General features: G+C 33.7%; 1 protein-coding gene across 1 annotated transcript in view; it reads right to left on the bottom strand.

The window, feature by feature from the left end:
* The window catches only part of LOC114328845 (obg-like ATPase 1), a 286,804-nt gene that overhangs the window by 16,861 nt on the left and 246,383 nt on the right, over positions 1–23,560 (bottom strand). The window contains exon 9 of the mRNA XM_050645847.1: positions 17,436–17,532. Coding sequence (XP_050501804.1) covers positions 17,436–17,532 — 97 coding nt within the window. The remainder of the gene's footprint in view (positions 1–17,435; positions 17,533–23,560) is intronic.

The raw sequence follows: 23,560 nt of genomic DNA, 5'->3' as shown, positions 1-23,560 counted from the left end.
ACTTCTTCCAGGAAGTCGTCGTCTTCGTCTTGGTGGTAGTTTAGGTCGCATTCTCTTTCGAGTGTAGCCCTCATCGCCTCTACTTTATCCTCTATGGTGTATACCATGCCGTCTCTTCCATGTAATGGGGGGATGGGTTTTCTGTCGCTTCTCAACATTTTTTGGAGCTTCCAAACGTTTTTCATGTTTGAGTCTAGTTCTTCCATCTCTTGTACAAAGTTGTCCCATTTTTTGCTGCGGTGGAGTTGTAGGGCCGTTTTGACCTCTCTGTTTAAAGTATTTGCCCAGGTTTTGTCTACTCGATTTCTTGTTCTTCTGGCTATTTTTTTCGCTCTATTTTTTTCCCTTATCAGCTCTTGAGTTTCTTGTGGTATGTCTTTGAACCTTCCCGTGTGGATCTCGACTTCTTCCTCTGTTGTGCTGTTTCTGATTGCCTCTTGAATGATGTTTTCAAGCTCTAGGACTTTTACTTCTATTTCTTCAGGGTTATTTATAACTGGCACTATGTTTATTCTTTCACTCACTAATCTTTTATAATTTGTCCACTTTGTTTTCTTTTTTGTTCTTTTCGGTGGGTTTGTCTCTTCCCATGTTCCAATTTCTAGAAGAATGGGGTTGTGGTCTGTTGATCCTTCGTCCAGCGTAATTAGTTCTGATTGTAGTCCTAGGTTTTTGGCCACAACTATGTCGATATGGGTGGGAAGTCCATTTCCTGGGAAGTGTGTTGGTTCTTCTGGGCCCATTGCCACTGTATCTTCATTATTTTCTATGTAGCTATTTAGTAGTCTTCCATTTCTGTTCGTAGCTCTATCGTTCCAGTTGGGGGATCTTGCATTCAGGTCTCCTATTATGATGGATGTTTCAGCGATGTTAAGGAACGCGTCTAGGTCGTCGTCCATTAATGGGTGTTGCGGTCTTACGTAGGCTGATGTTATTCTGACTGCGCCTTGCCTCATTTTCACTTCGACTGTTGTTGCCTCCATGTTAACTAGTGGTGGAGTCGTGAATCTGGTGTGAGTGATTCCCTTCTTAACTAGGATGGCCGTTCCTCCTGATCTTCTATTGAGGTCGTTCCTATATACATCGTACCCAGGGAACTTTAGGTTGAAGTTGTTTGTTAGCTTGGTTTCCTGGATTGCTACGATGTCCATCTCATATCTATTGGCGATTTCATCCATGATGTTTTGGTTCGTTGATATACCGCCCGGATTCCAGGAGCCTATCCTCAAATATCCCCTGTCTGTCAGCATTACTTCTGCGCTTCCCTGGTGCCTTGTATAACTTCTCTAACTACCCTAGTCACTATTCTGACTATGTAGTCTTCATCAGGGATCGCTGTTTGGTGTTGGTTGTTCTGCGTGGCCTGGGCGTAGGTGGTGCCGGTGGCTTGTGGTCTTCTTACCTGTGGTTGTTGTTGTTGCGGCCTCCTTGGTGGGGGTCTTCCCAACGTAGGGCATCTAGGGCATCCTCTGTAGCTGGCTGGATGGCTGCCTTTACAGTTGGCACATGTAGCTTTAACTTCTTTGGCCCTTTTGCACATCTTAGTGGGGTGATCCTCACCGCATTTGACACACCTGGGGTCCTTGTGGCACGCGTTCTGGGCGTGGTGGTAGCCTTGGCAGTTGAAACACTGCGTGGGTCCTGTCGCTTTTCGGAGATCCTCTACCACGACCTTCATGTGGCACAGGTTGGTTATGCGCCTCGCCGCCTCGACGTCCCCCTGATCCAGAGTTATGACGAACATAGGTAGCTGTCTTCTTGGGCCGGCTCTTGTCTTCTTGGGCCGGCTCTTGTTGACATGTTCTTTGCTGCTTGGCAGTCAATGTTATATTGATCTGCCATGTCATTCTTGATCTCTTCCTCTTTGGTATTCGTTGGTAGCCCTCTTATTACCATTTTAGGTTTTACTTCTTCCTCGAATGGGAAGGCTATCCATTGTAGTCTCTTCTTGGGATCTTTTAGGGTCATGTTCTTTGCGTAATCCTCAATAATGTGGGTCATCTTTCGATAATCTTCCGGGCTTTTCGCCTGGATGAGGGTTTTCCTTCCGCTTCTGGAGATCTTATTTGTCGTGATTACGCCTTGTTTCTGGGCTATATTGAGGATAGCCCCTGTCTCGCTCACGCTCTGTAATTTAATTACAGGCGGCTTACGTTGACGGGTTACCTGTTGTTCAGGTAACGCGGCAGCTTCTTCTTGTTGGTTCGTCTCCATTTGGTTCGACTCTGAATCCTTGGGATGTCGTGCGGCAGGCGCATCTCCACCCGTGCTCGTAGATGGATGCATTGGTGGGGCATTTCCTCGGGGTAGGTTGAAGGAGTCTTCTGGTGGGGGTGAAGCAGCTCTCATGGCGTTTCTTGCTTGGTTTTCCCATGATGTCGTCTCGTCTTTTGAGATGGGTGTCTTCAGTTTTGGGAAATCTTCTTTATTTTTTGGTGTCTCTCGGATTTTCCTTAGCCTCTCCTCTGCGGGTGACTTTTTGGCTTCAGGGATTGGCTGCGGTTTCTCGACTTCAGAGACTGGCTTCTGTTGGAGATTCTGTAAGAGTCCGTTCATCTTTATTTGTTGTTCTGTCATTGTTTTTTGTTGTTCTAACAGATCATCCAATTGGGCTTGCATTTTTAGCATCGTTTTTTGTTGTTGAGAGATTTTGATTAACAATTTCTCGTTTTCGGCCTTTTGTTGGTCTCTCTCTGCCGTCATCGCCTCTAGCATCTTCCTCATCTCTTCTTGCTCATTTGTCTTGAGTACCTTCCCTTTCATGTCTTCGTCTGCTTCACTCTCTTTCGACTTCGTTCGTTTGGTGGTGCCTCTGACTGCCTGCTCGGCCTCATCATCCATGGGCTCTGCTATTGGATTTTCTCCGTCCTTCTTCGCTTCTGCGTCGTTCTTCGATTTCTCCTCTTTCTTCTTTTTGGATTTCTCCTTCTTCCTCTCGCTTCTAGGTTTCTTGAACCCATTTTCATCCATGGATGAGCAGTCATCGGTGTCAGAACTTAATTCCTGAAACAGGTTAGGGCCCACTTTGCGTGAGCCCTCATAGATTGGCGGGGATTGCGCCATGGATCGGGGGCGTGATCGAGACCTAGCTCGATCAATCGTCTGGGGTTGGGGGCGAACGGTCCTAATTTTGGATGAAACCTTTTTTTCTGCCGACTGGCCCGACGCCAGCTCGACTTCAGGGTTGGCTCCCTGCACCAAGCGCGGTTGTTCACGTACCCAGACAGAACTGAGTACGGGTTCCACTTGAGTTTCTCGATCTACTGACCTAGGGGCCGGGGCTGCATCGATGTAGATTCACAAAAGCTACACCCTGCAGTGTCGAGGTGCAGTGTTTTAAACTACACCCTTCCCTTACGGAGGCACAGTAGATATCCCGTAGCGGGCTCACGTCGAGCCCGCTATTGCTTTTTCCGCTAGCCGATCCCTAGCTGTGGCGTCTCAGAGAACTCAATAGAAATTCCCTAAGTTTCACCACATCCAGACGAACGGCTTTTGCCTCACCTTCTTGCCTAAGGCGAAAAAGTGTTACGGTTTCGCTATCACGCTTACATTCGTGATGGAATGAAAATTCCTGCTAGCCGAAACAACCTTTTCACCGTCTGGCTTCTTGTCGTCCGCGTCTTCTCGCCTCGGAGAGTGAAAACGCTCAACTGTTACCTCGCTTACATTCAAGGTAGGACTAAAAAGTCCCCAGCCGAGCAATCCCCACTACTCGTTGGCTTCTCTTCGCTGCTTCTCTGCTCCGCTCCGCTCGCACGCGTATTATCAGTCCAGTGGTCGGCACTAGACTTGTATTCTACCTTGAAGATCAAGTGAATTACTTAACGAGATATGTAGTAAAGTCATTCGACGACTGAATTGATTAAACATACAACCGACAGACGCTGTAACGGTCAATCATTCGGGCGGTTTCACCGTTTGCCTAAACCGTAGACGACAGTCCCTGAAATGGCGCATAATTTCAGTCAAACAAAGTAATAATGATTGTAATACAGCGTTTGTCGGCAATACGTGTAATGACTAGGCTTTTCACGGAATGACGTGTTACACCAATTGCCTACGACATATACATGTTAAAGTAAAAAGTTATACTCGCAGATTTGGCCGCTAATTGTTTATTAATTGTTTAAACAATAACAATTGTTTTGTATAAATAATTTTAAAAATATCGTTAAATTCATCATTTTACTTTGATCAAATATGTTTCTATTTTGTTTTTGATTATGCTGAATCTGAATATGGCATTGCAATTTGAAAATTCTTATACAGAAGCTCTTATACAGTATGTCTGCGTAGCTAGGAACCCCATGTAAAACTTTTTTATTATCAATTTTACGAAAAAAAGTTATTCTTCATAAAATGCTCTGGATAGTCAAAAATCTAAAACTCAACCATCAGATATCAAATTTTATCAATTTTATACGAGTTATGTCAAAAATATGAATTTCGTTAAAGAGTAAAGTACCTTTATATTCAAGAATATCAAAAAAAAATGTTATTATGAAAAGTTGTTTGAAATTAAAAACTATGTTTAAATATACAATTACATCATTATATTCGAAAAAAAAATTTCAATTTTTTCTCAAATTATGGATACTCATCATCATTTTATTACAATTATGATAACTATTTTATTATCACTTTTACAAAAAAAAGTTATTCTTCATAAAATGCTCTCCCTGGTCTAAAATCTAAGATACAACCATCAGATATCAAACTTTTTTAATTTTATACGAGGTATGCAAAAAATATGAATTTTTCTTAAGAGTTAAGTGGCTTTATTATTCACAATATTTTAATTAGAAGGATATAATAATTGAACACTTAAACAAATTTTTTAATTCCAAACAACTTTTCTTAATAACAATTTTCGATATTGTGAAATGTAACGGTACTTTACTCTTGAGTGAAATTCATATTTTTTGACATTCCTCGTAGAAAATTAATTAAACTTGATGATTGCGTCTAAGATTATATACAATGCAGAGTATTTTATAACGAATAACTTTTTTTCGTAAAACTGATAATAAAAAAGTTATCAATAGGTTCCAAGTTACGCATACATACTGTATAAGAGCTAAAGAAAAAATTTTTTGTTGAACATTTAATATTGTTGAAGCTTATTATTAAATGTATTTTAGGTAAGTTTTACAGAAAAAAGTTTTGATCACTTTGTACAAACATTTTTTTAGCTGGTAATTTTCGGTTTTTGTATTACATTTTTGTTATCTTTCTTAATTTTCTCAAAAAGAAATAGTCTATTTCATTTCTAAAGTAAAATAATTCAGTGCATTTTAAAGATTACATCCTAAGATTTAAAAAAGCACTTATAAAACTGTAATAGATTTGTTCAAACTTGAGTAATACCGTCTTTAAAGTGGTGGTAATTCTATAAAACTACGAAGATTTCAAAAATTACATTTTTTGAGACGTCATATCATTTGAATTAAATTTTTGAGATTTTTTTTGGAACGACGCATCATTTAGTAAGATGCTAGAAAGGTAAGTTGTGCAAAATTGAGGGTTTTATAAGAAAAATTGTATTAGTTACACATTTTTAAATAATTTTTAAACAAAATTCATGTAAGGTTCACTTTACGCCCTCACCGTACTTATGCCCATAAATTTTATTTCTTTTTATTATAACCATACGATAGCTTAATTATTCTTCTTTCATGTTCAATTTGTAAAATTTCATTTGATACATTAGTTAAAGGATTACATTAAAATAACTCAACCGTGCACTTCGCCGTACGCTAGTTTACAGTGAGCCAATGTTTGTGAGGAGGGTAAATTTCGCGTTATAAATAAAAAATTATAGAAGATACAGATTTAATTTTAGAAAATTCTTTATATACGGTTTTTTTTTTGTAAAATTTTCTGAATTTCTCAGTGTCAAGTCAGTTTTTTTCTAAAATGTATATTTTCGGAGTTATTTAAAAAAACATCTAATTTCGTAGTTCATTTGTTTAATAAAAAACGCTGGACGGAAGGGCCGCCCGAGAACTTTATCGTACCGATCTATTATCGTTATCGTACTAGATACTGCCATTCTATAAAAATAACAAAGTTACTCGTTATTTTGATATTTTAGAAACACCTTGTATACTTGAAAATATTTTATGGTTCTACGCATCATTAATTCCCGCATTTGAGAAAATGTTCGGGGACACACTATAGATTATTGCATAAATCAATAGAATATTAGTCATACTTTCATTTCAAATTAGTCCATTTTTCTGAGAAATTAATAGTTTACAATATTTGCATTTTACTGCATGGATTGTAATGAAATTTTGGGAGTAGCACAAAGCCCAATCACCTAATTCAAAGTCTATTCTATATACTATGGCGCTTTTATCGTGGGGGCGGTTCTCACCACTTCTCGGGGATAGAACATTTTTATTTGCGAATTGCATGGAGCAAAAGGAAGAATTTTAAGAAAATTTAAAAATGCGCCCTATAATTTGATCTTATTTTTTTCACCCGTCCAACTTTTTGAAAGTAGAAATAACACTATATTAAGAGGTATTGCAAAAGAAAAACAATGCATTTAAATTCTGGTGAATGAGGGGTTAAATGTATGTACTTCTCATTTTTCCTTAAAGTACATTAGTCATATATTTTTTTGCACCATATCTCGCTTAGTTTGAATGTAACCGACATTTAACAGTGCTCGTTTTAAAGGCCTTTTCAAACACTACAAAAGCATGAGCATTTTGAGCATGCACCAAAAACCAAACTCTTTTTACCTACCATATCTCTTTTTGTATTATATATAGAAAATTTACGAAGGAACGAATCTCTTTGTTATTTATAATTAAAAAAAAATTTATATAGTGTTTTTAGTTTGATGCATAGTTTTTAAGGTATTCACAAAAAACCGTCCTAAAACGTGTCATTTTTAAATGAAAATGGCCAATTTTCAACTGCGCATAACTCAAAAAGTATTGAGTTCTCAAAAAAAAGTATAGATCAGTTTTTGCTTAAAAATAGGTTCTCTAGCCACTTCCATGCTTATTTTGACCAATAAATTTTCCACCCCCTTGAAGGGGTGGGAATTGCCCCAAGATAAAAGCGCCATAGTATATAGGGTAGATTTTGTTTCTTGAGCTATTCCCTACTTACTGTGAAAATATCAAGTACATCGATGTAGTAGGATGGAATTCGGAGCCAAATACCCTCATTGACTGCCCTATAATAATGCTCTGCTATGATCGCGTGAGAGGACACACACAAGATTCTAGCAAAATTTCAATTTTCTGTAACTTTTCGAGTTTTTGAGTTACAGCAACGAGTTTTATGTCATTGGAAAGATAATTTTACATTCTTTCAAAATATGTAAAAATATACAGGGCGTATGTAAAAAATTAAGATTTATTTTTCATTTCCGGTTAAACCGGAAGCCATATTGTGGGTAAAATTTATTGTGCTAATAGATAATAAAGTACTATATATGTCTGCCAAATTTCAAATTTTAGTTTCTATTACAGAGGTAGTTACGGGCACTCGAATATTTTTTTATAAAAAATTCATAACTCCCCTCCTATGAGGAGTTAAGAAACCTGACTAATGTTATTCAATTTACCGATAGGATATCAAAAATATATCAAAAAATAAACAAATTCCTTGGAGTCATTTTTGAGAAAATTTAGTTCAAATTTATGTCAAATTTTGACCCCTTAAATATAGGCAACCCATAACTTTTTCTGAAAAACGATAATATTCTTGTTATAGCCCCATCTTTAGGCTATATAAATGTTTTTTCAAATTAAATTTATCTTAAACAAATTTTTAGATTGGTAGGGAAATGTGTCGGGTGGGCGGTCGGCCATGCTGGCCGCCATTTTGGATTTGGAAATGTCAAATTCCGTATTTCTATTTATCTATCGATGAGCTAACTTTAAGTTAAATTTCATTCGTTTCGGTCAAAATTTGCAAAAATGGGCCCTAAATAACCCCCCTATTTCGGCCCCCCTTTGAGAGGTTTTTTTCAAAAGCTTAGTTTCTCGACAAAATTCTCTTAAACTTACTCATACCGAATTTCATCGAAATCGGTCCAGTAGTTTTTGCTGGGCGGTGGCGACATACGTACGTACATACGTACGTACATACGTACGTACATACTTCCGACATGTTTTTTTTATTTGCTTTTTAGACTCAGGGGGACTCAAAACGTCGAAAAAAAGTGAAATCTGAAAAAAATTTTTTTGCACGATCCTATAACTTTATCTATTATACTCATACTGCGTATGTAGTACGATAAAGTAAAAATTAAGCACCCACTTCTCGAGTAGAACTTTTTAATATGTTGTTTATTAAACATTTCTTAATGAAATTACAAAAAGTTCTATCTTGTTTGATTTTTTCCGAAGTGAAAATCTATATGCACTCCCCTATTGGTAATTGGTAAGTTAATAAAATCTTATCTTTATATTTTATTAGCCATATACATTCATCATTACTATGAAACGCGCGACTGATATCCCTCTACAATAATATCTAACATCACAATGAATCATAATCTCAATTACCCGGTTAAAATACCGACCGACTTTCCACTTTTCACTCGGGCCGTCTTTCATCATCTCAAAAATGGAAAGTTCACCAACATTTCCATCCAATCCAACAGCGGGAGTATCCTTATTAGAATATTCGTTGAATGGTGGCGTTCCGCTCGGCGAAATTGCTACAAATGAAAATAAAGGTCCCATTTAACTGCCAATGCGAAAGTAAATAAATTACCCATGCTCTGAAATTGTCTCTGGACCGAATTTGCATAAGAATAACCTCTCTTCTGCCAGCCGGAAAAATACGGAATGACGGAAAACGACAAGAACACGCTCAAATTTTCGAATAATTTCACGTGAATGGGCTCGAAAAGTAGACGGAATGGTGATGAATTTTGTATAGGGGGCTTTCGTTCTGAATATATCATCTTCGGTATGTCGAACTAAGTTGACTTTTATTTGAAACCAAAAGTACACAATACTTTTCTAAAAGTGTATTCAATTTAATCTGTTTTCTTCTCACAGAAGGAAAAAAATTAGATCAACATTTTATAATAGTTATTATGGATATTGTTTTCTATAATATGCACATAATATGTGGTTATATCATGCTTTCCATGTCTGACAATATTTGATAACTTAATTAGTATCTTAGTTCGTGTGAACAAAATTGAAGCATTGGAAATGTGGATTCATAGACGAATGCTGAAGATACCTTGGACAGCAAGGAAAACTAATGAAGAAGTACTAAGGAAGGTCAACAAAGATAGAGAACTGCTAAAGACTGTTAAACATCGAAAAATGTCTTATCTGGGACATATAGTGAGGGGAAGTCGATATAAAATATTACAACTGATCCTTAAAGGCAAAATAGAGGGCCGTAGAGGTGTAGGAAGAAAACAAGTTTCTTAGTTAAAACACATTCGAGAATGGACTCAGATACCAAATAGAGGACTATTATTTCATATTGCAGAAGATCGAGAAGCCTTCGCAATGGTGATCGACAACGTCGGATAATTCTGATATGGAACGTGAAGAAGAAGAATTAGTGTCTTAAGTTTTCTTTCATGCATTCACAAGTTTTGCAACCCACCCATTTTTATTGTTAACATTACACGTTATAGTAGGGGAGAAAAGTATGGGTTTTGCAGTTACTCCAGCGCTATTGGGACTTATTGGGCTGTGAAGAGTAAGTTCATTTCGCGAAATATTGCGGAGTTCGTATTTAAAATTTTAAATTTATCTCCCACCCCTCTCCGTGGGGGTCGTTTTTGGTATCATTCAAAAGATTTTTGAAAAATATTGAATACGTATTTTTTAATTTTTCGATATGACGTTCATTTCGCGAAATATTCGCTTTTTTTGTGAAACTTTGTGACTCACCCATTTCCTTACGCCCCGCTCAAATCATCAGATATACACTCTTTTGAAAGTACTTAACTTACCTTATAATATACACTCTTTTGAAAGTACTTAACTTACCTTATCTTAACCTAACGATTTCGAATTTTTCTAAGGACAAATTTTTTTTTCGGACCCTCCTTAATGAACTCCCCTGTATTAAGAGCCAATATATGGTAGAGGTACATTTACAGGGTACAATGTTTCTCCCCGTATGTGATAATCTGACGCAGTGACGCGCTCGAGTAACTGCAAAATTCCCCGCTTGGGTTCCCCTACCATTATATTTCCCTTTGCCCGTCTAATTAAATTCTGGTTATTTGTGATATTCTTACAATGATTCTTATCGTACTTGCTCTTTAGACTCGTATTGCGTTTGTCTTTGATTATGTCTTCATTAGTTAGAATACGTTATGTACAAAAATATATTTTTTATAACTTCTCGGGACACAAAAGCCTAGCAGGAAAACCAAACTGTGTATCTGTAAGGCTTTCTTCGCAATTTCTTCTAATTCGGTACAATTTCTTCTAATTCATTTAATATGTAATCCGGAGATGGGAGAAAGACTATGAATATGGTTTGATGACTCGTGTAAAGGTCTCTGTTTTTGCGACATTGGTAAAAATACAGTCGGAAAGATGAAAAAACACCCATAAACTATCACATCAATCACTTATTTTGTATTTGCTGTCTTTTTCTATAAATAACAAACGTTTGTTATTTATAGAAAAAGACAGCAAATACAAAATAAGTGACTGATGTGATCGTTCATGGGTGTTCTTTCATTTTTCCGACTGTATGTACAGCTGGTTCCAAAAAAAACTGATACGACTCTTAAAGCGTATTTTGTAGAAAATTGAGCAGTGTATTTTCTTCTTCTTCTTCTTTTTGTTTTTGGTCTCGCTGCAAGACGATTACCAGCACGATTTATAGGCGATTTTGATGTAGTCTGGCTCTAAGCCATATCAAAATCACTGACTATGTTCTTGTAAAAAGCTTTTGGTGAGGTGTGATATAATGAATATGAGTTTAATTATATTTAATTTATTATATTTTGAAGGATAAATACTTATTATTTACATACTGACACTGTCACTGCCAAATCTTAAAATTTGTCAGATCAAAAACGTCAAATAAAATACCAAACGTCAGACCGCGTATTTTAAATTTAAGAAATATTTTCCAAAAATTTAATATTTCTAAACTAGACATTACGCTTTCGAGGTGTGAACAGTTTCTGTTTTGCAGCAGTTAAAGTTTGCCACTAGTTTAGGGTCTTAACCTAGCTAACAACCGCCGGTGTTGTTGCTTAAGTGTTTGCATATAGGTAAGTTGAGCATTTTTGCTTATATTTTTTTTAAGCGGCTTTCTTTTATGCTATTTTGCTTGCTCTTTTTATTTCTTTTTGCTTTCTAGTTATTAATACTTCATTGACTGGTTTTTTCTTACAATGAGTGAGGAAAAGGGGGGCTCAGTCCCCCCTTATCCTGATACTTCTTCTCCAGCTAAAATTGCAATGACTAATAATTCCGAAAAAAATCAAAATCAGACTTCCGGCAATAATTCTCAGGAAGAAAAAAAGGTTAATACATACTCCGAAAAAGATCATGGACCTTTTGTAGTATATCTTGAATCTACAAATATACCGAATATAAAAATTGGCACATTCAATACGATTAAAATAGCTCGAGATATATTCAACCTCAAACTTAATGACGTTAAAAAAATAGATAGTAAAGGACTCAATAGAGTTTCAGTTGAATTTGCCAATTTTCACTCGGCTAACATGCTACTTAAGAACACTCAACTTCTAAATCAGGGATACAAGATATATATACCTTTTAACTTCGTAACCTGCAAAGGTATCGTCAGACAAATTGATACAGATATTGATGAAAAAGAACTTCTTCGGTGTTGCGATACAGGAAATGACATTGAAATTTTACATATAAAAAGATTAAATAGAAGAGTAATTAAAGATGGAGTAACTTCTTATGAACCCACAGGTACGACACTATTTACATTTCGAGGCGTTCTTATGCCCAAAACTGTGTTTTTTATGGCATACCAAGACTAGTGGACACATATATTGCCCCAGTGACACAATGATATAACTGTCTTAGATTTGGCCACACAAAAACAAACTGTAAAGGGAAAGAAAGATGTTTTAATTGCGGGGAAAACAAACATGAAGACGTATGCATGACAAAATGTTTTTACTGCAAGGACTCTCACAAATCTATTGACAAGAGCTGCCCAGAATATACAAGGCAAAAGAATATTAAAGAACTGATGGCGTATGAAAATTTGACATTTTTTGAGGCAAGTGAAGCCATTCCAAAATCATACATCTCAAATAATAAATTTATTTATAACCCGAGAGATTTTCCAAATTTTAAAAATAACAGCAGGCCATTAGAAAATACTCCAAGTACCAGTACAAATAATTCTAACACCATAGAACCATCGCAACGAAGAACAAACAATTTTAGATCATCTACAGTAAAACGTTCCTTTCAACAGGTGGTTCTGAACTCCGACAACAAACGGAGAGTCGTGCAAAAACGTCAAGATAAGCAACCAAATGAAAAGAGTACATATACACAGCAATTAAGACCAGAAAAGCCAACCTCTTCCCCCACTAGCTCATTTTCTCGTTCAGAACCTTTCAAATCAAGAACCTCGGCTAATTTATCACAAAACTCCAATCAAGCCTGGCAATCCAGTGCATCGCAAAACTTTCAAAATATTGATACCTTTTCTTCAAATGACTTTTTACACTCATGCCTAAATTTTATTAGTAATACATCAACAGAAAACTTAAATTTACTTAAAAACCATTTATTTTCCCGATTAAACGTAGAGTCCTATATGGACCAAGAGGATAAATCTGATTCTGATTTTAATTAATTAAACATATATCAAATCACATAATCATGAATTCAAAAAAGAAATTAAAAATTATTCAGTGGAATATTAGAAGTATTAAATCAAACAGGGAAAACATAACGAACTTAATTTTCAAAGAAGACCCTGACATAATTGCTATTAATGAAACTTGGCTTAAACAAGATTTTAATTTTTCTTTGAAGTATTATAATGTTGTCAGACAGGACAGAGATGACGGATATGGTGGAGTAGCTACTTGTATCAAGAAATCTATTATTTTTTCTACAATTCAGAAGTACAACTCAGACCAAATCCAATACATAACAACAAAAATTGGTAACTTATACATAATAAACATTTACTCCAATACAAATAATGCCATAACTCTTCCTTTCTTGAGCTCAACAATAGAAAACATACATACAGAAAACTTAATTATACTAGGTGATCTGAACTCTCACCATCCCCTATGGGATAAATGTCCTACCAATAAGGGAGGAAAAAATATTTATGATTTTATTTTTGATAAAGAATTAATTATCCTAAATGATGGGTCAGCAACATTGGTTCAACCTCCTAATAATAATCTTAGCGCTGTAGATCTAGCCATAGCAAGTAATAATATGGCTCTATGTTCTACTTGGGGTGTCATACAAGATTGTGGAAATAGCAACCATTTCCCCACCTTTGTCATAATAAACAACTGTGAGTTTAACAAAAATGATAGCATCTATACACAAACATACAAAATGAGAAATATTAGAAGAGCAGACTGGTATACATTCCACACTGGGATGATAACAGGAATGCTTGATTTACCGGTAAACTCTAATTACAATGAGTTTTTGGAGGTAATTAATCAAGTAGCAGATAACTCAATTCCCTATAAAAACTGTAGAACACAGGGTAAACCTTCAAATCCGTGGTGGGATGAAGAATGTTCACTTTGGATTAAAAGCCGCAAACAGGCAATTCAAAACTTTAAACAATCTGTTTCCTTAGAGAACTATATAAACGCTAAACGTATAATCGCCCAAACTAAACGAAACCTCAGAATTAAAAAAAGAAATAAATTCATAAACTTCTGTGAATCATTAAATAAGGAATCTAACACTACCTATGTCTGGAACAAAGTTAAAAAATTCTCAAATAACAAAAATTACGGCCAGACATTTCATAACCCCGCAGATAACATTAAAACAGAAATTCTACAGAACATGTCTGCAGTTTTTATTGATCCAAATTTTGAGCTTGACGATATAAACGAGCAAGTTTCCCCTTTTACAATTTGGGAACTTAACAATGCTGTAAATAATAAAAAAAATTCGGCACCAAGTATGGACGACATTCCTTACCTTATGATAAAACATCTACCACTACAAGCTAAACATTTTCTGTTGAATATCTACAATAATTGTCTAAATGGTGACAACCTGCCTGAAGATTGGAAAAACCATAATGTTATAAATATCTTAAAGCCACACAAAAATCCACTCTTGGCCAGTAGTTTCAGACCAATAGTTTTATCCTCATGTGTGCTTAAAACATTAGAAATATTAATCAAGAATCGCCTAGATTGGTCCTTAGAACATAACTGTTCATTCACCAACCATCAGACAGGTTTTAGAAAAGGAAGAGGCACTGCTGACAACTTGACCCTCCTTCATTCCACAATTGTGGAAGCCTTTGAATCCTCCCAATCGGTTTTGGCCATCTTTCTTGATATCAAAGCAGCATATGATAATGTCAATATATACAAACTTTATAGCAAACTAAAACTTCGAAATATTCCATCTGCAATAAATAATATTGTGTTCAAAATTTTACAGAACAGACTTTTATATTCAAGATCTAATGATGGTGACTTTTTGGGACCTTTCATGGCAACTAAGGGGCTACCTCAAGGTTCTCCCTTAAGTACCATTTTGTTTAATATTTATATAGCAGAATTGTTTTGTATTAGCAATAATGAAGTTAAAATATGTGGATATGCAGACGACTTGGTTTTGTATATTAAGGGATATGATATCCAAAGCATGGTAAGTAAAATAAACAAAGAATTGGAAAACACATTACACTGGCTTGCAGAACATGACTTGTCCTTATCCAAAGACAAATGTGAAGCTGTATGGTTCACAAAGGGTAGGCGAAGAGATAATCTAACAGAAATCAAAATCAACAACACAGCCATTCCTCTAAAAAATGAAGTGAAATTTCTAGGCATAATTTTTCATAAGCATCTATCATGGGACTTATATGTTGACAATATTATACTCAAGGCAAAGAAAAATATTAACATCCTACGTGCAATATGTAGAGTCTGGTGGGGAGCTGACCCACGAACACTCCTAATGGTTTTTAATGCCTTGATCAGATCTCACCTCGATTATGGTTCCTTCCTATTCAACCCAATATCACAAAAATGCAACAACAAACTCAATGCAGTATTTTTTGAGGGACTTAAGATATGTTTGGGGTGCATGAAGTCTACACCAAATTTGGCAATCTTGGCAGAGTCTGCCCAAATGGACCTAGAACATAGAAGATTATTGTTAGCCTCTAAATTTTTAAGTAAAATCATCATTATTGAGAATCATCCCATAATATTACTCCTAATTGAAATACGTAAAAGACTTATAAACAAACCTAATTTTTATACAAGGCATAATGTACCATACTTGGTTTCGGCATTAGAATATTTTTTTCCATATTTTAAAAAAATATACAAAAGCCCAAATTTTCCATGCTATGAATTAGACTATGATACACTAATGAATCCACTTCCAATTCTAAATTTTAATATAAAAAAATATGACCCGATGATTAAAGAAAAATTCCTTATGACTACTGAACAATATGGGAAAGACCATACCTTTATATATACTGATGCCTCAAAAAACAAAGAAAGGGTAGGTTTTGGGATATGCATCCCGAGTATTGAATATAATTTCTCCTCAAGACTTCCTGGAGCTCTAAGCATAAGCAAAGCAGAGAGTATAGCAATACATCAAGCGGTGGAAGTCGCAACTACAAAACATCTAAAGAAAGCTATAATATTTTCTGATTCGCTCAATGCAATAACCAATATTAAAACATGTAACATATCTGCTTCAGCAGATATAAGGGCCCTAAAAACAAAGAAACTTATATCTTCAGCCAATGAGAATGGTACCAAAATTCTCCTTTCCTGGATACCTGGACACTCTAATATATTTGGTAACACCCAGGCTGACATACTGGCAAAAATAGGAAGAGACCTGAATGTACCCATGGAAGTACAACTGAATTCCCAGGATGCCCTATCAATCATCAGAGGAAAAATTACAAAAGAGTACCAAGAAAAATGGAAATCTTTAGTCCAGAAGAAGACTTCGCAATACAATTCAAGACTTCTTTCCTACAAAACCTTGGTATTCAAATTTTCCATATAGAAATAGAAGACACACTACCACCATCATTAGAATGCGCACAGGCCATTGTTTAACAAAACAACATCTGTATAAAATGAATATAAAAGATAATCCTTTTTGTGAATGTGGTCGTCTCGAGGATCTAAACCACATCTTTTTTGAATGCCCGATTAATGTGATTAATAATTTTGATATATACACAAAATTTATTTCCATGAACTTCAAAACACCGCTCTCTATATACAATATTCTAAGTTCCTTAACGGAAGAATCAGTCAATGTAATTATGCGTTTTCTTGCAATTAACCAAATAAGCTTATAAACTGCAATGCGTTTTCTAGCAATTAACAAAATAAGCTTACAAATTGCAAGGCTCAACTGTTTATATGTATCCGTGTTATATTATGTTGCTATTTGTCATTTAATTTATGTTTTAATTTTTAATCATACTTAACCTGACCCAATTAATCTCATTTAATTATAATCATCACACCTCATCAAAAGCTTCCTTACAAGAACATAGTCAGCGATTTTGGTATGGCTTAGAGCCAGACTACGTCAAGATCGCTTATAAATCGTGCTGGTAATCGCCTTGCAGCGAAACCAAAAACAAAAAAGAAGAAGAAGAAGAAAATTTGTCAGATAACTTCAACCTCAAAAAATGGCTGTTTGTTTGTTTATTTTATTATTTGTCTGTCATAATAAATATAATATAATGTCAGACCAAGCATACACTGCTCAAAATTTTTTTTGAACCAGCTGTACATGTTAGCCTATCCCAAGGATAATATGAATGTTGTCTTTGTCTCCATTTAAAGGAGTTCAGCAAGGATCTCATCCGAACCAGATCCCTTTTTGGTTCTAGCTGTATTTCTACCACATACTAGATATTTTAAGCGAAAAAAAAATTTTTGATATTGATATTTTGTCACTAGATTTGTCACATTAGACAAGATTGAGGAAAAACCTTAGTTTCGGCGATGACCTTTATTACAGTAGAGCGTCGAATTTTTTTTGCGTTCGGATGAGCGATCGTTTGGATTACTAGGGTTCGGATTATCGACGCTCTACTGTATTATATTATGTCTTATTAACTTCAAATTTTAAGTCATATTTTGACCACAAATTTAGAAATTTTCTCTCAAACTTCAAATATATACATATATGGAACTTTGGCTAAAATCGCGTTACTTTAATATATTATTAAACATAAACAGTTACCTGAATGGTCCAAGCCTTTACTTCGTCAGCTCCAGCAGTGAAGAAATATTCTAACTGTAGAGTCTTGTACCCTTGAACAATGATTTTATCTAACGCGCTGCAACAAAAAAATATATAAATGATAAAAAATTAATTGGACAGTTAATGTTACATGTTACACCAATTAAAAAAAGCAATTCAATCAAAGGAATCCAGATTTAAAGATCGCTATAAAAATATCTTTAATAAAAATTAAACAGTAAAAAAACACGCATACATACCACGTATATTCAAAATAAAGTAACAAATGGTGTGAAAAAGGAGCGAAGAAAAATGAAAAAGATGTAATATTTTAAATAATCTGCAAGGTTATAAACCTCAAATGTAGTTTAATATAAAAGTAGGCGGAAAAATTCTCGTATTTCTATTTTGTTTTACTAAATATTCTATTTAATCATTATCATTATTCTGCAATTTCAATTTTCATTAATTTTAGTTCTATTTTCATTTACTCTTTGTATATCCCCGTAATTACATCAACCCGCCAGCGTCGTTCCAACTAAACCGAAGCTTTTCACCTCGCAATTTTTACAGAATGGATCGATTTGCTTAAAAATTTGAGAATAAGTAGTGGATAGTCCAAGGATCAACATCGATATGATGACGAAAGGCGCTTTACCATGGGGATGGTTGCCACCCCATCTCGGGGATGGATATTTTTTATTATATTTTGACCGCAAAAGTTGGTAAAAAAATTAATTCTAAGCAAAACATGTTCTATACATTTTTTTGATAAAATTAATAGTTTTCGATTTATTCGCTATCGAAAGTGTTAGTTTTATATCGAAAAAATCAATGTTTTTCGATATATGTACTAATTTACGATTCACTCAATTTTTGCCGTAGAAAAAATTTTTTCAAACCAAGTTCTTGGTAATTAAATAACCTACAATTTAATATTTAAACATTTTTTCGTATCTCTGATGCTAATCTTTCTATTCTGAAGAAAATGGCATTTTTTACCAACCTACAAAAATTTGTTATTCGCTTTTAACTCCAGTTTTTTTAAAACTAATCCTTCTAAGCCAGTCAAACTTGTAGAATCTATTAATAATACATAAATAAAGTAGAATGAATAAGGCCAATGACTAAAAGCACCGCTAACTTACATTATTATGCTTCCAATTGGATTTCTCCTTTTTTTTTTTCAAAAAAATATATTGATTTTTTAACCGTAACTTTTTTATTTTGTACTTTAGAAAGTTAAAAAAAAAAGAATTTTGTAGGTTTCTACAAGATCTTATAAGCCTATTAATATTAAATCTTTTTAAAATCCTCAGTCGCAAAAAGAGGTGACTTTGAAAGGGTTGGTAAAGGTGGTTTTTGAATGTTATTACAAGTTTTAATTGTCAATAGCTCACTCAATTTTTGCCGCAGAAAAAATTTTTGCAAACCAGGTTCTTGGGAATGAAATAAGCTACAATTTCATATTTAAAAATTTTTTCGTATCTTGAAGAAAAGGCCGTTTTTTTCCAAACTACAAAAATTCGTTATTCGCTTTTAACTCCATTTTTTTTAAAACTAATCATTTTAAGCCGGTCAAACTTCTGGAACCTATTAAGAATATATAAATAAAGAAGACCAAAATAAGGTCAATGACTAATTTTAGTTAGGGTGGTGATTAGGGGGCTTCCGATCACTTTTTCGATGAAAAAAAAATAGGGACTGACATTCTTTTTGAAATTATACTTCTTTACGATCGAGAGTGAAATTTTATAATACCGGGCGCATGCGCACACAGACAGTATGTAGTTTGTTGCTAATCTTTCAAGATATGTATGGATCAGCGCTAATAAGTCATTAAAAGGATATATTAGTGTTTTTAGTAAATGTATTATTTATTATAATTTTTGTGTCTTTGGATTTGTCTTCCTCTGGAATAAGATATTTTATAATAATAGTAAGTATATTCAAAGTATTTTTGTATACTTCACTTGGTCTATTAAATTTGTCAGTATGTATGAGAAATATTGTAACATGTCAAAGCGAAGGGAATATAGCTCAGTGGGAGAGCGTGTGACGGGAGATCGAGATGTCCCGGGTTCAAATCCCGGACGATTCATATTCTTTTTTAGTTTTTGGTATTGTTTTAATAAAAATTTTTTAAAAGTGGTAGGTAAGAAAGTTAGTTTAATATTTAAATAAAATATAAATAACCTGTTGTATATTTATTTCTTTGAAATTATATAATAGAAGTATAACTTCTTACGTGCGTACAAAGTACACACACACATTCTTTTTCATTATTAGCCTAATAAAATAAAAAAAGTCAAAATGTAAATTCGTACAGGTTGAAACAAATTTTATATCAAAGTTTATGTGGGTACAAAAGATATTTTCGAGAAAGTATCCAAATCATACAAGGGGATCATTGTTTAAATAATTGAAAAGGGGTAATTTTTGCAAAAAAAAAATACTTTTTTAACTGCTGAGGTAATTCACTTATTAATGAAGGTCTACGGGATTTTTTCTGCAAAGTTGAAGGGTAAATTTTTCACAAGACTTACTAAATTAAATTTGACCCCCTATTTATTTAAATAATTGTATATAAATCTTTAAAAACAAATTTTCAAAAAATTATTTTTAGCGTTTTGAATAAGCACTATAAAATGTCTTATTTTACAAACAAAGTTGCGCTATGTTACCAGTATTAAGCAAAAAAAATTGGTCAAAAAATATTTAATATTTTTTGAGATATTGAATTTGTTTATTAAATGTTACTATATTTTCAATTGCAAAAACGCGGTTGTAGCTAAAGAAATATTCACCTGAATAAGATCTCATTATTTTTATTTTTATGTATATTTTCGATAAATGTATTGATAAATTCAAATTTCTGTTAATTCCCCCCTAAAATGGCATTTGAAAATTATTGAAATTTGTTTATAATTTCTTTTTTTAATAACGTCGCGGCGATTAAGTATTTTGAAATGCCGTTTCGATAATTGGGTTCCTGGGAATTTTTTACTAATTAACAAAATTTTTGTTGTTGTTTTTTCTTCTTCTTTTTTTTCTTGGAGTTATATTACGGACCCTTTTAGGGTTAAATTTTTAAGAATGTCGAATCTCTGAGTTGTAGATTCTAAACCTAAAAATATTAAGATTTAACTAAAATCTCTTAAGTAAAATGTGGCTACTTACTTAGTTACAGGGTGTTTTATTAAAAAATTTAAAAATTATTGTTACCAAGTACTTTAAAAGTATTTGACGTATCATTATCATACTTGGCAGAAAGTGTGGCTATTATACACCCTACTAAATTGTGATTAATAAACGTTTCTAGCTAGTGCCAGAGGCGTACGACAGGGGATAGTGAATGATTGACCCTTCCCAAATTCTATGCCACTGAGTGAATTACTATTTTAGCGAAATTTTTCGATTCTCCAATACGTTGTATGTAAATAACTTTATTGGTGATAAAGTCATCAGTTTACGAGATATTGGAAGTTTAAAATGAATGAATGAATGAATCAAAATAACTATGCAGTTTCATTTTTAACGTCCAATATCTCGAAAACTAATGACTTAATGGTTACCAGTAAGGAGCATATTTTTTACATAGAAAGTATTGGAGACTCGAAAAATTTCGCTAAAACAGTAATTCCCTCAGTGGCGTAGAATTTGGGAAAGGTCAACCATTAACAACTATCCCCTGTCGTACGCCTCTGGTAGTAGCTAGAAACTTTTATTTATCACAATTTAGTAGACTGTATAGTAACCACATTTTCTGCCAAGTATGATAAGGATACGTCAAATAGTTTGAAAGTACTTAGTAAAAATAATTTTTAAATTTTTAAATAAAACACCCTGTAACTCAGTAAGTAGCCACATTTTATTTAAGTGATTTTAGACCAATCTTAATATTTTTAGGTCTAGAATCTACAACTTAGAGATTAGACATTATTAATGAAACTTAATCCTAAAAGGGCCCGTAGTAATATAACTCCAAGAAAAGAAAAAGAAGAGGAAAAAAAAACAAAAAAAATTTGTTAATTAGTGAAAAATTCCCAGGAACCCAATAATTATCAAAACGAAATTTCAAAATATTTAATCCCCGCGAGGTTATTAAAAAAACAAATTATAAACAAATTTGAATAATTTTCAAATGCCATTTTAGGGGGAAGTTTAATTGAACTTTGAATTTATCAATGCATTTGTCGAAAATATATATAAAAATAAAAATAATAAGATTTAATACACAACCGCGTTTTTGCAATTGAAAATAGAGTAACATTTAATAAACAAATTCAATATCCCAAAAAATATTAAATATTTTTGGACCAATTTTTTTTTTGTTAATATTGATAACATAGCGCGACTTCTCCTGTAAAATAAGATATTTTATAGTGCTTATTTAAAACGCTAAAAATAATTTTTTGCAAATAGGTTCTTAAAGTTTTATGTATAATTATTTAAATAAATAGGGGGTCAAATTTAATTTAGTAAGTCTTATGTGAAAGATTTAGCCTTCAGCTTTGCAGAAAACAATCCATTGACCTTCATTAGTAATTGAATGACTTCAGCAGTTAAAAAAGTATTTTTTTTGCAAAAATGACCCCTTTTTAATTATTTAAACAATGATCCCCTTGTATGATTTGGATACTTTTTTGAAAATATCTTTTGTACCCACCTAAACTTTGATATAAAATGTGTTTCAACCTGTACGAATTTACATTTTGATTTACATGTAGTGTAATTTTATTTTACTAGACTATATAAGTCACTTAATTTTTGCTAGAGACTTTTTTATTTCTGGAGATCGATATTTTTAAATACTTTAAATTAGTTTAAACAAGTTATCCTCGAAAAAATGCATAGTTTTCCCGTCTTTTGACTGAGAAACTACAATATTTAGCGTTTATTTGACGAAGAAGAGCTAACATATAATAAAGTATAGCTCGATTACTATTGGTCTTAAAAGAAAATAAAAAAAAAGGTTTTGGTTATTTTTTCAAAAGGTATATTTTTGTTAAGTAAAGTTGTTTTGATAAAACGAAAGCTTTTGCAGAAAACTTATTAAAAACATTGATTTTTCGATATAAAACTAATACTTTCGATATCGAATAAATTAAAAACTATTAATTTTATTTAAAAAATGTATAGGGCGTTTTTTGCTTATAATGAATGTTTTTACCAACTTTTGCGGTCAAAATATAATAAAAAATTTCCACTCCCCGAGACGGGGCGGCAACCACCCCCATCGAAAAAGCGCCTTTCGGCATATTATAGATTTTGATCCTTGGACTATCCACTAGTTATTCTCAAATTTTCAAGCAAATCCATCCAGTCTGTAAAAACTGCGAGGTTTGTCCTATTTTAAGCTTCATTACTTGGACTATAGCTAGAAACTTGTGTTTGTGTTGGCAATTCCAAATTCTGATTGTCAGTTATTTAAAAATAATATTAGTAGAAGAATTTTTTCTGTATTTTTTCTGTATTTAAAGTAGAATTCTTGTTCATAAACCCACTTTAATGTTGAATCTTATTCTTGGGGCGAGTCTTAATACGTCACAAATAATCAGCGCTATATTTTATACTACCAGTAGTAATTGCACGAGAGCTCTAAAATTATCGATTTGTTTACCGAGTGACACTTTCACAGTTTTAATTTCACGACCCGAAGGGGAGTGAAATTATGTCAAAGTGGCACGAGGGCAACAAGTCGATAATAATTTTAGAGGTCGAGGGTAATTCGCTGAGATTATTTCATGAATAAAACTGTATTTTTAAATCATTTTAACTAATATTTTATTGATATCTTCACCTGAATATTTGCTTAACCTGTTTCTTGGTGTTCTCTGTGACAAGTTAATTGTCATTAATGTCACTGAATGTTCATTTTTGCGTAGTAACGAAGGGCATCGATATTATCAAAAATTATCACTGCAATTTTTATTTCTGTAGTTTTCTATTGGTCAGAATCTCCTATGAATGAAAATCAGTACCTAGTAATTGCACAAGAGCTCTAAAATTATCGAATTTTTCCCGAGTGACACTTTGACAGTCTTAATTTCACGACCCGAAGGGGAGTGAAATTATGTCAAAGTGGCACGAGGGAAACAATTCGATAATAATTTTAGAAATCG

Source organism: Diabrotica virgifera, chromosome 3, assembly GCF_917563875.1.
Source record: "Diabrotica virgifera virgifera chromosome 3, PGI_DIABVI_V3a".
NCBI classification, from domain to species: Eukaryota; Metazoa; Arthropoda; class Insecta; order Coleoptera; family Chrysomelidae; genus Diabrotica; species Diabrotica virgifera.
The sequence above is the reverse complement of the archived record's forward strand: the minus strand, read 5'-3'. Positions and strand labels throughout refer to the sequence as shown.